Source organism: Vigna unguiculata, chromosome 11, assembly GCF_037176805.1.
Source record: "Vigna unguiculata cultivar grain cowpea cultivar isolate G323 ecotype 2 chromosome 11, ASM3717680v1, whole genome shotgun sequence".
Taxonomy (NCBI): Eukaryota; Viridiplantae; Streptophyta; class Magnoliopsida; order Fabales; family Fabaceae; genus Vigna; species Vigna unguiculata.
This window is the reverse complement of record NC_140802.1, coordinates 11565361-11581488: the sequence shown is the minus strand read 5'-3', so window position 1 is coordinate 11581488 and position 16128 is coordinate 11565361. Positions and strand designations below refer to the sequence as shown.

Below are 16128 nucleotides of genomic sequence, written 5' to 3'. Positions count from 1 at the left end.
AACAATAGTTAGATTTAAATTAATTGTTATACCATTGTCATTAATATCTATGATGTCTTTCCCCTCGATATCTAGCCAATTTCACAAAGTATTTTTGTTGTTTTGAAGTTGGCTAGCAAGTTAGTTATGACATGATAGTATTAGAGCAAAAGCTTGTCTTTGACTTGAAATCCTCCCATCAGGTGTCCCACCTTCAACTGTGAATTAGTGTGGCATAACACTTTTAACACTCCTATATCCTAATCTAAGATTAGGTTGGTTATTGGTGTTTTATACTCCACTTGGTTGTTAGATATTTTAAAGGAAAATGATATTTTAAATTAGAGATGCAGTGATTATTCCAAGAGTAAGCTAGTCCTTCAACACCAGTTAGTCTCACGTTCTTTGTGTTGGAGGAACCATCCGTATAAAGAGTCCATAATTCATTCTTAAGCTCTTCTTTAGTAGGCTTGACTCGATTGTGAAATCCACTCAGAATTGTACTTTTATTATGAAACCTCTTGGCTCATATTTAATATAAAACTCACATTGTTTGACTAGTCATTTAATCAATTTTCTAAAAAGATTAAGCTTTCTGACAGTTTTTTGAACCATATAGTGCATTCAAACTAGATTTCATGACTTTGGAAATACAATCGTAACCTCATTGTCGCATTGATAAGCATTAAAGCTGCCTTTTCAATCATCTATTACCTCATTTATTTACTCTTGCAGAGTTTGATGCACAAATTAAACAAGCTTATGTTCTTTCCCAATTTCTTGCACCAAGGCAACATTGATAGTTTCCTCTGACACTAATGGAAAATTCATCGCTAGATGGGATTGGAGATTATGGCACTAAGAGTATTGAGCAAGTAAGAAGTTAAGAGAATCAACCAAACCATTCGTTTAATGCTTTCATTTTTTGTCCTAGGGGTATATTGATGGGTGTGAGATGGGGTGACTTAAATCAACGCCACATTTCCTTGCCCATCTTGTCATTGTATGCGGCATTTGTGGTTTCCTCTAACTTCATCCTCATTTGTTTGTTTTTTTTCTCCCTAGGAGTTCATCTCTTCAACATTATCATAGTTCTCTTGTGTTTCAAGTATCCATTGTCTCTCATTATTAGTCATGCTTCTTGTCAATACCACATGCTCTTCAAAATCCAACTCAATTCCATGATGGTACCAATATTCTTACAAAAGTCAATATGTCCTTATATGACCAACATGTATTCTATATCTTGACATGTGCTGGTCTTCATACTCCTTGTCTTGACCTCTACTCATCTTTGTTGTACTCGTCAAAACATCTCCTTTGTATTGCATTTGTCAAGATGGGTTGTAGAAGTCAACAAAACGTAACAAATACATAATAAATAAATAATAATGTAACACTATTTATCTCATAAATATCAACTTAATTATAACATTTTAATAAACTTTTACCTAGATAAGTTAGATTAACTTGATCCAAAAGTCAAAATATCTAATTAGCATTTTATGTAACATATTAATAACGTAATCTTATTTAACCAACCAATCCATAATAATATCGATCTATACGACTAACATCATGTCGTCATCGCGTAGCACAAAAATTCAACGTGTTGAACTTGCTAGTTCCGATAACGTGTGAGAATAGAAGAATTGTAACAATGGAAACCAAACATGCAAAAAGTAGATATTGTACAGCCACATTTGGAAATAGAGCGTCGACCTCGACAACAAAAGTGACCTGAAACTATTGAACCCAGAACCAAGCGTCGTGATCAACATCATGAACGATGACGACCAGAACAAAAAATACGAAAAGAATGGACAACAAAAAGATGCAAAGTGAAAAACCCTAATTATGGGTATTCTCCCTTCTTTGGTTGCAAGCCAAAGTATCTTTTAAAAATTGGAGCAAGTTGAACTTGCCAACTCGGTCTAGAACTTGTAGTTTGGCTAAGTTTACCACAAAACCTACGAAGTCTACCAAAGTCGATTCTACATCTGAGTAAGAGTGAACTCGAAGAGTTTATGTAATACCCATTAGAGAGGTTAGTAGTGGAACCAAGGGACAGGTAGCAATCCATGATGAAGAGGGACAGGTGGCACCAAAGTTTGTTAGGTGCAGTAAGCGATTCGTGAAGATACATGCACGATTGAGGGAGTGAGTGGGTATTTAAGGGGGGATTGAGGAATTGTATGGGTGTGGTTATTTTCTTCTTCTCTGGAGTGTAGACCTTTACCACTGCTTTGTCTTTTCCTTCTCTTTTCTCTACTATTATTTTTCCTTTTCCGCTTGAGGAATAATACAAGGAGGAGGTTCTTACATCAGATTCTGGTTTTTTTCTGGTATAATTGTTTGTTTGTGTTGATACAGTTTAAGGCAGCCATAACAATTGGTGCTTTCATTGAGCTCCAATGGCGGAGAACACTCATCTCAAGGACTTGCAATCAGAGATGCGGAAGGCCTTCGATGCTATTGAAGCACATAACCATAGCAATGTTGCCATGGGCTCTCGCTTGACCAAGGTTGAATCCCACTTATCTGCCTTGCAACTTTCCTTAGATTCCATTGCTCACTCATTAGAGAAATTAACGTCTGGGCCACCAGTTGGAGCGTTGTACTCATCATCCTGGGTTGCCTCTCCCTCCGTTGTTGTTCCTCCTTTACATATGCGTCACGTGAAATTAGATTTTCCCCGATTCGACGGCTCAAATCCGTTAGATTGGATATTTTGGGCAGAACAATATTTTGCTTATTACCACACTCCGGATGTTGATCGTCTCACAATTGCCTCCGTCAACGTTGAAGGTGTCGTTATTCCATGGTTTCAGCTTCTCCAACGTGCTAATCAACTCCCCACTTGGTCAGCTTTAGTCACTGCGATTGAATTACAATTTGGGCCATCACTTTTTGATAGCCCTCGTGCACGCCTATTTAAGCTGTCCCAAACATCTTCTGTTGTGGAATATTACAATGAGTTCCTGCTTCTCGCTAATCGTAGTCAGGGTTTAACGGAGACTGCATTATTAGATTGTTTTATTAGTGGGCTCAAGGATCCTATCCGCCGAGATGTTCTGGCCCAATCTCCATGTACTGTGTTGAAGGCAGTGTCATTGGCGCGATTATTTGATGAAAAGGCAACTTTGGGCCTCTCGGTTCCACACAACCGGCCCACTTCTTATTCCACTTTCAAGGCGAACCCTAATTCTGGCACCAGTTCTCTTCAGAAAAGCAATTCTTCCTCGCCTAATGCTTTACCACCAATTCTTCCCACCTCGTTGACTAAAGCTTCACCCCCCGTTCGTCGCATTTCTCCCGCTGAGCAACAATTGTGACGTGGAAGGGTCTTTGCTTTACCTGTGACGCCAAATATACTTGGAATCACAAATGCCCAAACAAACAGTTTATGTTATTTGACTTGGAAGAAGATCCATCCAAAACACCCTTAGTCGACTCAACCCTTGCGGAGGTTCCCGTTCAGGATGACCCTTCTCATCTGTCCCTCCATGCTTTTCGGGGATCCTCCAGTCATGCTACTATATATTTTCGTGGGTTTATCGAAGGAAAACCGGTTCGCGTTCTCTTAGATGGGAGCAATTCAGACAACTTCATCCAACCTAGACTCGCTCACCTTCTTCGTCTTCCCGTTCAACCTTCCCCTCGTCTTCGAGTTATGGTAGGAGATGGATATTGTCTACAAACCGAAGGCTACATACCTTGCCTCTCTGTTTCTATTAATGGTCATGCTATTACGTTTACGGCTTATGTGTTAGAGGTGAGTGGCTTTGAGGTCGTGATGGGTGCATCGTGGTTGGCGACGTTGGGTCCGCATATTGCTGATTATAGCACGGCACAGATTAAATTTACCATTGGTTCTGATTTTGTTACCTTACAAGGGGAAAATTCATCTATCCCTCAAATCGCGCAATACAATCACTTCCAGAGGCTTTGCTCAATTGATCAGATATTTGAAGCCTACATGCTCTCATGTTCTTCCCTTGAGCTGGAAAATACTATAATGCCCTGTTTTCCCCCTAACACTCCCTCAGACCTGCTACAAGTCCTTTATCAGTACACCTCAGTATTTCAGGTTCCCACAGGTCTTCCATCGTCCCGCCGCCACGCTCATGCTATTCCTCTACGAGAGGGTGTATCAGTAATTTCAGTTAAACCCTACCGCTATCTGTTTTTTCAGAAATCTAAAATTGAACGTATGGTTGCCGAAATGTTATAGCAGGGCCTTATTCAGCCCAGCAACTCTCCTTTTTCCGCTCCAATCCTATTGGTCAAAAAGCATGATGGATCTTAGCGGTTCTGCACTGATTATCGTGCCTTGAATGTTGTTACTATCAGAGATTCCTTTCTGATACCCACAGTGGATGAGCTATTAGATGAATTGTGCGGTTCTCTTTACTTCTCCAAATTGGATCTTCGAGCAGGCTATCATCAGATCCTTGTTCGTCCAGAGGATCGTGTTAAGACTGCCTTTCATACTCATAATGGCCATTATGAGTGGGTTGTTATGCCGTTTGGTCTCTCGAATGCTCCAGCCACTTTCCAAGCAGTCATGAATGATCTATTTCGGCCTTTCCTTCGCAAGTTTGTTTGGTATTCTTCGACGATATTCTGGTGTATAGCTCAGATTGGTCCCGACACTTGGAGCATTTATCCTTGGTTCTTCAAGTCTTACACAATGATAAGTTTTATGTAAACTTATCAAAATGTTCTTTTGGTCAATTGCAAGTGGACTATTTAGGACATGTGGTTTCTGGACGAGGAGTAGAAATGGAACCTACAAAGTTGCAAGCGGTGCGTGAATGGCTCACTCCCACTTCAGTTACGTAATTACGTGCTTTCCTTGGACTCACAGGATACTACCGTCGTTTTATTAGGCATTATGCTGCGATTGCTGGGCCATTGACTGATCTTCTTCAGAAGAATGGGTTCCAGTGGTCCCCCACTGCGCAAGCTGCTTTTGAGCATCTGAAAACAGCCTTAGTGTCAGCACCAATGTTAACTCTCTCTGACTTTTCTAAACCTTTTATTCTGGAAACAGATGCATCTGCCGTGGGGATTGGTGTTGTTTTAGCTCAAGATGGTCACCCCATTGCATATTTCTCCAAGAAATTATCTAGTCGTCTCCAACAACAATCTACTTATGTTCGAGAGCTTTATGCCATCACTGAAGCGGTGGCAAAATTTCGCCATTATTTAATTGGTCACCACTTTGTGATTCGCACAGATCAACGTAGCTTGAAGCATTTACAAGATCAAACTATCCAAACTCCAGAATAAGAAGCGTGGCTTCCAAAACTCTTGGGTTTTTCTTATGCCATTGAGTACAAACCAGGCCCGACAAATGCAGCAGCCGACGCCTTATCTCATTCTTTTCACATGGCTATCTCTACTGCCCAGTCGTCTTTAATGGATGATATTCGTGCCGCTTTATTGACCTCTCTGGCCTTCCAACAATGAGTCGATTTGTTCAAGGCAGATCCACAAGATTACCCTCATCATTCTTTCCGTGATGGCTTATTATTTATACATCATAGGGTATGGATACCTAATGATACGCCCCATGTTATTTCTTTGATCCTTCAAGAATTTCACTCTTCCAGAATTGGGGGTCATGTGGGGTTTCTGCGGACATATACTCGCATTGCAGCTTCCTTTGCTTGGCAAGGCATGCGCCGTGATGTTCGAGCTTGGGTTCGTGCTTGTCAGGTGTGTCAACGTGCCAAACATGTCCAGACTTCGCCAGCTGGGTTGTTAAGTCCCTTACCCGTTCCAAATAAGGGGTGGGAAGACATTGCTATGGATTTTATAACTGGGTTACCAGCTTCTCGCGGATATTCTGTGATCTTTGTGGTTGTTGACCGTTTGTCCAAGTATGCTCATTTTGCTCCCTTGAAAACTTCGTTTACTGCTATAAAAGTTGCTGAAGTATTTGTAGCTAATGTGGTTAAGTTGCATGGCTTTCCCCGTTCCATCGTTTCTGACTGGGACAAGGTGTTCATTAGTTCCTTTTGGCAACACCTCTTTAAGCTTCATGAAACTTCATTGAAAATGAGTTCGACATATTATCCTCAAACGGATGGCCAATCGGAGGTTGTTAATAAATGCCTTGAGATGTATCTACGTTGTTTCAACTCTGAACAACCTCATCAGTGGGTTCAATTTTTGCCTTGGGCAGAATTATGTTATAACTCGTCTTTTCACACTTCCATGGGTATGACTCCTTTTAAGGTGTTGTATGGTAGGGATCCTCCTTCCATTATACCAGCATCTATCAATGATGACACACCCTGGGTGCAGTAAGCAATTTGTGAAGATACATGCACGATTGAGGAAGTGAGTGGGTATTTAAGGGGGGATTGAGGAATTGTATGGGTGTGGTTATTTTCTTCTTCTCTGGAGTGTGGACCTTTACCACTGCTTTGTCATTTCCTTCTCTTTTCTCTACTGTTATTTTTCCTTTTTCGCTTGAGGAATAATACAAGGAGGAGGTTCTTACATCAGATTCTGGTTTTTTTCTGGTATAATTGTTTGTTTGTGTTGATACAGTTTAAGACAGCCATAACAGTTTAATAACCATCCATGTAGAAAAAATTTAAATATAGATATTTATTTAGCAGTTAACATGTGAGTTTTTTTTATCACTTATAAACATTGAAAAAACAACAAAGTCATGTACAATAAGAGGCAAAAATTTAGCAACTATCTGGGAACAACCTGGGGCTCTAACGGAGAAGATCCGCCACCTTCCTCAGGCACATCTACAATGGTACTTTCTGTTGCTACCTTTTCCTCCTCTTCTTTAAAGCCTTCCTTAAATCTATCATAATTGGTGGGTTCAATAGCCTTGAATGGTCGCTCACCCAAAATTCTCCGCAAGTCCTCCTGGTGAAGTACTTCTTTTTCAAGCAACAACTCAGCAATTTGAGTAACTTGTTCCTTGTGTTCCTCGATTAGATTTACCGTTCGTTCGTATGCTTTGTTAACCCATTCGCGCACTTCGCTATCGATGATTGCAGCAGTTTTACTGCTGTATGGTTTGGACATCCCAAATGAGTCATCTCTTGAAGGGAACGAAAGGAGACCCACTTTGTCGCTGAAACCATAAACTGCTACTTGGGCATATGTCATCTTGGTAACTTTTTCCAAGTCATTTTGTGCTCCTGTTGATATTCTCCCTACAAGAACCTGCGGTGACAGGGGAACGAAACATCATTTTCATGCCTTTTGATATTTGGAAAGCGCTTAGCATCAGATAAGAGAAAACCATTCAACAACAAAAAATAGAAAAACAGTAATAAGATTTACTCCTAAAAGACATAAATGCACTGAACCACATAAAATTCTTTCAAGATAGAAAGAAATAGCCATAGAGCAAAACATATACAAAAGAGAAAGTTAAGAAAAATGACAAAACTACCTGCTCAGCAGCTCGACCACCAAGTGTCATGCAAGTCATATCAAAAAGCTGCTCCTTTGTTACGAGAAGGTTTTCGCTTGGAACATATTGTGCAAATCCAAGTGCGGCTGAGCCACGTGGAACGATAGTTACTTTTAACAAGGGCTCAGCGTGTTCCAAGAACCAACCTGCAACAGCATGGCCTGATTCATGGTACGCAACAGTACGCCTTTCCACCTTGCTTATTACCTGGTTAGGAAACATAGGTATTAGAGAGAAACACTAAAAAATAACGTAAAAGGCAAAGAGAGTTTCAAATACCCTTCAGTTTAAAATTTCATTTTCAAAGTAGCATACCAGCTTCAGCATCACGAAGTTTTAACTCAACAAAATCCTAAGATAATATATTTCTGCAGATTAGAAACAGCGAAAAAAGGACCCTGAGTATATCAGTCGGTCCTTTCAAACATAAAAATAAAAGGGCACTAGATTCAGCATACATCGGTGTTCAAATTAATTAAATCCAACTTTGACTAGATAAGTTTTATGCAATATATCTTAGTTCAGGAGATAAGAAAAGCCTTTCCACGCCCTATAGTGGGGAGGAAATCAGAGTATCTTCACAATGAATCAAGAGAACCGCTTTTAATTCACCTTTCTGTAGTTCTAAAAATATATCATTTCATTCATTAGCACAATTATTAGTAAACAAATAAAATACATAGGATTATATATGTAATTAATAATTAATAATTAAATAATTTCATACAAAAAGGAATAATATTTTACAAGACTGAACATCCCACACTTTTCTCCTCGTTCCATGTCTTCCAAATACATTTATACATGAGTAACTTCAGGAAAAAAGCAAATATTCCCACTATAGTTGAAATTTAACAATATTTTGTCCTTCATAGTTGTCATTCCCAAACTGCGAAACGGCCAACCCTAAACGTAAGATAGTGGGATGACGAACATTCTAAATTTAATGAATTTTTTAATATATGTATATATTATTTTAGATTATTTATATGTAGGCAGTTTGTATTATATATATATATATATATATATATATATATATATATTGTATACATATTTACTATTATTACTATATTATTTGAACTTTTATTGTTTAGCTTATTATATTATATAATATGTTTAATTTAGTTTTTATTACTACAATTAGCTAATTTATTATACTTCTATTACTTATTTGTATTATATCATATTTTATGCTTTACGCTTATGTATAAAATAAGCAATGATTAAAATATTCTTTTATATATATATATATATATTATTAAACTATTATTATTATGCAGTTTATTATTTTACAGTAAATAACTGTCCATAAATTATAAGTTAAAAAGCAGCCCACATGAAAATATGATGTTGGACTCCAATATAGGACCAACGTCCAACAGATGAGAAATGATAATACCACACCATGAAACCTAAGGACCCACGACTCCATAATGCAATGCAACAAATTTGTTGTGCCTCACCACTGCACTCCACCCTGCTCTGCCGCAATAACAGTCACCCGGACCACTATTGATAACATAGGGATTATTAATGCATTAAATTAAACTTAAACATTAAGCTCTCTTATATCTCCTCCATTTGACTTCCTACAATATGCAAGACTTTTAATTCTATGAACTAAAACATCCAGCTCCACCCTTCCACTCACAAGCCTACCTAAAGAGAATATAAAAACTTATAAAGACATACCTTGTTCTTCTTTTCCAAACCACCAATGATCCTATCGATTGCTGCCTCAAAATGGTCCATTGTGACTTGTGTCACCTCACTTCTTGCAGCAATCAGAGCCGCTTCATTACAGACATTAGCAATGTCTGCTCCAGCAAATCCAGGAGTAAGGGCTGCAAGCCTCTGAGAATAATATGAAGGTTCCTGGTCAAGTTTGATCTTCTTCAAGTATATCTGAAATATGTGGTCACGACCTTTAATATCAGGTTTGTCAATTGCTATTTGGCGGTCAAATCGCCCAGGCCTAAGAAGGGCCTTATCTAAGATATCAGACCTATTTGTTCCTGCCAAAACAACAACTCCAGAAGTGGTTCCAAAACCATCCATCTCCACTAACAATTGATTCAATGTACTTTCACGCTCATCATTTGCACCAGAAAAACCGCCACGCCCCCTTGCTCGACCAATTGCATCAATTTCGTCAATAAATATTATACTAGGAGCACATTGCCTTGCTTCCAGAAACAAATTTCTCACCCTTGATGGTCCAACACCAACAAACATTTCCATGAAATCAGACCCAGATATAGAAAGAAATGGCACCCCAGACTCCCCTGCAGTTGCTTTTGCTAAAAGTGTTTTTCCTGTACCCGGAGGACCAACCAAAAGAGCACCTTTAGGAATTTTTGCACCAAGTTCTTCATATTTCTTTGGGTTCTTGAGGAAGTGGACGAACTCCATAATTTCAAGTTTTGCCTCATCACAGCCAGCAACATCTTTAAAATATATCTAAACAAAGTGAAACAAAAAAAAAAAAAAAGATAAATATTGGTTTTAAATGAACTTATTGCTAAGTTACTACCAGCACTTCTCCCCTAGAGGAAATAATTAAAATAAATACAAGAAACATCAGTCGTGTCATTGAGAGAAGAAACAGAAATCTCCCAACCTTATTTTTAGTATTTTTGTCTACTTTTGTAACATGGGCTTTTCCTATGTTGAATATTCCACGAGCACCCTTACCGCTACCACCTCCACCAACACCAAGTCCACCTTGCATTCTCCTTCCCATGTACAGGAGAGATCCCAACAATAACAGTGTTGGAGCAAATCTCATCAGTTCCTGGTACCAAACCATCTCAGCAGAATAAGTTACAGGCACAAAATCATGAGGGTCAATGCCAAGAGCTTCTTGCGCTTCCTGTAGCTTCTCTTCAAAAGACTCAACACTTCCAATATTAAAATAATATTTATACTGGCCTCCATATTCCTTTGCAGGCAGGGTCCCTTGAACTACTTCACTATCTGTTTGGTTGCGAGGAGAGTTCCTTATGTATACTTTGGCAACTGATTTGTTTGAGACAGCAATATGGTCTACTAATCCCGGTTCCAAGAGCTTATTTTTAAATTCCTGAAAGCTAATCTGCAAAGAATCAAATTTTGGTCAATGTCAGAAGGATGATAACAATAAAACTAAAGAAATCATTGCCAAAAGGGACATGGTTTTGAATTCACACAATAATCCAGAGACACCCTTTGAGCATGCGAGATCTAGAAAAATATCGACCATTGTTACATAACAAATCCAAATAATGACTTGCAATATATGAAAGTCTATCCTAATAGAGCTCCATTTTTAGAGAGCTACAGCTTGAGTAGTCTATTGCAGCAGCATAAAGCTAATCTCACAGATATACACACACATTTGCAGTCATGAAAGGTACTTTTGGCAGAATAAAGATTATAATTACTGGCTAACATGAATTGAATTTAATCAATTAACATAAGAGTACTTAAGCAATAGGGGCAAGAAAGAAGAGAAGAAATTGTAGAGTGATGCCTAAGAAAGTGCTAGGTGATGGTCTCAGCAACTACAGTATTATAATACACAAGACAGAACTCAAATATTCTACCCCATAATCTCTCTTACATTTTCAATTTCCCCCTTTATCAATAAAATCAAGATAATTGTGAAGTCAAATGGTACAAAGTTCACTTCTCATGCATTAGAAACCATTGCATTCATTTTCATCATATAGAGTGCAGATAATATTCATGAATTGAGTTCTTTACCCAACTTCACCCTCTCAAGCAAATTAAAACAAGGACTGGTTGTGCAAATACAAAGAAGTTGAGATTACCTCCTGCTGTTCACGAGGATTACTAGACCAGTATGAAATGAATAGCCCCATAACCAATACTGAGGAGATTATAGTATGAACTTCCTTCATGAAAGCTTCCCGAAAATTTCCATGATCATCTGTGTTTGCATTTGAGTTGTCTGAAGTTAAATAGAGAATCCAGGTATTAAAAGTTGTTTGTGTTACTCTTTTGATAAATTGGAATACATTAATACGATTAATTCTTGGACAAAAACAGACAGATCCCTAAGTAAATCAATGCAGCCACTGAGAGATAGAGTGCATATGTTGGGACTCGAACTCAAGTTTACAAACCCAATATGCCCCCCATACACACTAAAGTAGTAATTAAAGTTTGAAGTTGACAGAAAATAGAACCTTGGCTAAGGACAATAGAATTGAATCCTACTTCATTCTCCATCTTTCCATCATAAAGAAAGTTCATGCATGAAAGACCAACACTAAAAAATCTACACAGGCAATAGACAAACAATCAAGTCGTCAAGATCCAAAATGGCAGAAAACCACGCATAAACTTATAGCAAGGAAACGCTAACAAAACATCCCTCGAGTATTTACAACCCAAAGCACAAAAGCACTACTTAATAAACTCTCATGCACAAAACTAGTTCAACATATAAATTACAAGAAATACACACTCCACTTTACTCATTACACAAGTTACCAAGGTTATCTTCCTATATCAGAAGATAACAGGGTGCACACGAGAGATTCCATATTTACCTTTAGAGTCGTATTTTTTGTCATTTTCCTTCGGACCTTCCTTCTTTTCTTTGGGAGAAAACTTTTCATAATCTGCCAAACAAACAAACAAACAAAGAACTGAGTTCAATTCTTAAAACTAATTGAAGCAGCTTCAATCACATGCTAAACACACGGCATGCCCAGTAAAACTCACTCTTTTTCTTTGGGGCTTCACTGGAAAACAATCGGCGAACCCTAGGATTTGCAGCAACAGATTTAAAATCAACCAAACTGGAAAAGACACTACGACGGGAAGCACTGGCAGAAGAAACATAACTCCTAACAAACCCTAATACCGATCCTGCTCCATCAGAACACGCATTCGTCCGTGGTATTCCTGCAAGTGTTCCCAATCTCCCATTACCGTGTAATAAATTCTGTCACTCCAATTAAAAGCACCATATCAATTAGCCCCTTTATGACTGTCAGAAAAAAAAAAACAATTGAATTGAAGGGAAAGTGAAAACATACTCTAGATGAGCGCGACACAGAGCGCGCAATCTTTGAAAAATTCATGCTCTCGGAGAAAAATTATTTCTTGGCCAAACTATACAATGTCAAAAAAAGAAATGTGAACCGAAAATATGTTAAACTAAGAACATTGAAACAGAGTAATCTAGGTCGCAAATGAGACTAGGTAAAAATTGATGTGGTGCCCTTTTTGTTAACAGAAGAAATGGAGAACATTCACTTACATTGCAAACGGATCAAGACAGTTTAAGCAGCTGCTTTTGGATCAGAATATTCGTCTTCTTCTTCTTATTATAACACCGTTAAGCTTTGATTTGAAAGTATTAAGTTCATCACACAAGAAAGCTTAATGTTTTCTCAACAACTTTTCTTCCAACCATGGTATAAAACCTGCCCACAGATTTTTCGTTCAAATATTTATATATTTATATATTTATTATTTTATTTTTGTGTCCAATAATTTCAAAAATGTTTGTTTTTTATGTTACAAACTCAAATTTTGTTCTATGCACACTAGGAATAAGTGGTAGGGTACGGGTGGTAGCTTTCCGTAGCCTAACCACTGGATAAATATCAACTCCGTACCTGTATTTATATTCGTCGGGTATCCGCTATGCAGATACTTGCTTATTTTTTTCATATTCGCAGGTATTTACGAGTATCCACGGATATTTACAAAAATATTTAAAAAAATAAATATTTAATCATAAAATCAAATAAAATAAATCAGTCATAAATTTTAGATAAAGTTCAAATAAAGTTTATACAAGTTTAAATAATTATAAAAATAAATATAAAATGACGTTCAACATAATAGAAATTCTTTAGTGCTTGGATCAATCAGCCCACTTCCTCCAATTGATTCCTGAAAAATAAACAAATAAAAAATCACTAATAATTTATATTGTAGTTTATTTTTGAATGAAATATTAAAGAAATTACTTACTTCATCAATATCCACATCTTGCAACATTGTATAAAGTTTCATGTTGTCCAATTTTAATCTAGAAGAGCTTGGAAACATAAGAAGTTCATTAAAAATTTCTAAATATCACTTAATTAAAATATTTAAGTAAAAGTATTAATTTCATTACCTTCCATGTTGGTCCATAACCAATCTTGGAGACACATCAATACCTCCATAGTATCTGGAAGTAATCTACTGCGATGTGGGGTAAGAATTCGACCACCATTACTGAATGAAGACTCTGAAGCAACAATTGAGATAGGGATTGCTAGAATGTCTCTCGCTAGCATTTGCAGGGTTGGGTATTTTAACCCATTACTTTTCCACCACGATAAAATATCAAATTGTGCATCTGAATCAGGAAGTATTTCCTCTTCTAAATAACGATCTAATTCTAACTTAAAATTTGGTGTGTCACTTCTCTTTGCAATCTTATGTTTCGCAAAATTTGACCTCCAACTTTCTTTTCTTCTAAGAATACCTACATCCACTACATTTAGGTTTGAACTTTGAGATGAAGCAACCAATTCTTTACCCTTGACTTTAATGGCATATTCTTTTACCAAATCTTGACAAATAGATTTTACCCTTTCAATTTCATAAGGGGCTTTTTACTTTTTTTTTCAAAAGCAATAGTCTTTCTATTTGAAGGAAGAATAAAAAGATTCTTGATATTTTGAAAAAGTTTCTATTTGTAATAAAAAAGAAAAAGTGTAAAATTCAATAATGGAAAAATAAAAAAAAGTAAGTGGACCTAACCCGTTGAATTAATTTTTTCCATAAATTTGAGGGAAAAAATAATCTAACAAGTCAATTTTGTACCTGGGATCTAATACAATTCCTACCGCCATCACCTCGTTGATCACACCCCAATATTTATCAAATTTAGTAATCATGGTTGCAGCCATTCCATGAATAATGGAATTAGGACAGGAAAGCCATTCAATCAAAGCCAACTTAATTTCACATATTTTTGGGAAAACAACATTCACAGTTGGATACAAAGTACCAGAGAATAAAAGTGTCACATCATAAAATAATTCCAACCTTTGACAAATCTCATTTGCCATCATCTAATCATGTTCACTAGGTAAAGCTTTGTATTGATTATCTCGTTGTGATAATCTATGAAACACATCTTTATATTGTGTAGTAACTTGAAGCATAAAAAATGTAGAATTCCACCTAGTCTTGCAATCAAGAACTAATTTTTTCTTAAATGGAATGTTCACTTGACCACATGCCTCTATAAATTTCTCCTCTCTTTTAGGTGTTGCTGTCCAAAAATGAACACTTTCTCTAATCTTTTCAATGGCATCAAAGATTATACATAAACCATCTTTAACAATCGGATTTAAAATATGAGCACAACAACGCATGTGAAAAATTTGCCACCTAAAAAAGATTTCTAGGTAAAATCTTCTCTAAAACTCACTCAATCATAGTATCATTTGTAGTGCAATTATCAACTATCAAAATGGACAAGTTTCTATCTAGATTCCAATCCATTAAACATTGAATTAAAACATCAGCAAGAACCTTGCTTGTACGAGGAGTAGGTACACAAATGAACCTAACATAAAGATAAATATTTTAATAATCTATTCATAAACAAGTAAAGAAATAATACAAATTGTAATTATATAATTTAGAAACATTACCTCACAAGTCGACTTTCTAGGTTCCATGAATTAGTTATAAAGTGAGCAATGATCGTCATGTAACCTCTATTCTGGTTACTAGCAGTCCACATGTCAATAGTAATTGCAACTCGACTCTGATTATTTGATAACAATTTCATTATATTCTCTTTTCCTTCATTATAAGTCTTCATAATGTCACTCCTTATGGTGTTTCGAGAAATCCCCTTGAATAAAGGTTGCAAAGCAAGACTAAATTCCTTAAAGCCCATGTGATCAACCATTGACATTGGATACTCATGTAGAACTATCATTTTAACAAGTGCACACCTTGCTGCTTCTTGACTAAATACATAGTTTCCAACAACTATTGTTTCACTCCCTGTTTTTTTTGTTTTGAGAAATGCTTGCTTGATGTCTCGAGTTGTTCGAAGTTTGCAACACCTAAAGTGGGCCATCAAGTGTGATGTCCCTTGCTTTGACTCCCCCAAAAGTTTTGAACCACAATAATTACAAATGGCTTTCCACTTTCCATCTACTTTTTGTTTCTTAAAGTGATTCCATACAACTAATGTGCGTCTTTTTCCAATAATGTTATCCTCTGTTTGAAATGAATTTCTAGTTTCTACTTGGATTGAGTCATCACCTTCTTTCACATGAATATTATTTGATTCCTCTACATTTGATTCACCAACATTAGAGGCATTTTTCACTTGTTCTTCACCTTCATTAGGAGTAGAATTTTTTTTCCGTAGACATGCTAAACAACAAACCAATACATATTTAGATAATTTACATAAATTTGTAGACATTGTTAACAAGCATACCATAAACGTCACTGTCTATATAGGGTTTGATATATATGCCCAATTTCAAAGAAAGGAAAGAGAAGAATGTCAAGGGATGTACTTGGAAGAAGATAACGTACCAATATTTGAAGGTGGAAGAATGAAGACAGAAGACAAGACAAGATATGCAGCTTAGAAAAAATGAGGTTAAAATATTTTTTACTAATATATATATATATATATATAAGGG

The 16128-nt window shown here is 36.7% G+C and overlaps 2 protein-coding genes across 4 annotated transcripts; one reads left to right on the top strand and one right to left on the bottom strand.

Annotated features, from left to right (window-relative positions):
* Positions 1-3385: 3385 nt before the first annotated feature.
* On the top strand, positions 3386-5274 carry LOC146881001 (uncharacterized). The gene is made up of 3 exons (XM_085669202.1): positions 3386-4190; positions 4356-4625; positions 4850-5274. Exons 1-3 carry the CDS (start codon positions 3386-3388, stop codon positions 5272-5274), a joined length of 1500 nt encoding a protein of 499 aa, XP_085525328.1.
* Positions 5275-6579: 1305 nt separating this feature from the next.
* Positions 6580-12872, bottom strand: LOC114169808 (ATP-dependent zinc metalloprotease FTSH 10, mitochondrial-like). 3 transcript variants are annotated; one of them, XM_028055122.2, is made up of 9 exons: positions 12708-12872; positions 12484-12559; positions 12167-12389; positions 11992-12063; positions 11248-11387; positions 10056-10529; positions 9128-9895; positions 7415-7642; positions 6580-7182 (listed from the first exon to the last, which is right to left on the bottom strand). In XM_028055122.2, exons 2-9 carry the CDS (start codon positions 12526-12528, stop codon positions 6697-6699), a joined length of 2436 nt encoding a protein of 811 aa, XP_027910923.2. In that variant the 5' UTR covers positions 12529-12559; positions 12708-12872; the 3' UTR covers positions 6580-6696. The 3 variants fall into 3 exon arrangements, with proteins under 3 accessions (XP_027910923.2, XP_027910925.2, XP_027910924.2); XM_028055124.2 differs by having other exon boundaries at positions 11248-11366; XM_028055123.2 differs by lacking the exon at positions 12708-12872 and having other exon boundaries at positions 12484-12696.
* Positions 12873-16128: the final 3256 nt, after the last annotated feature.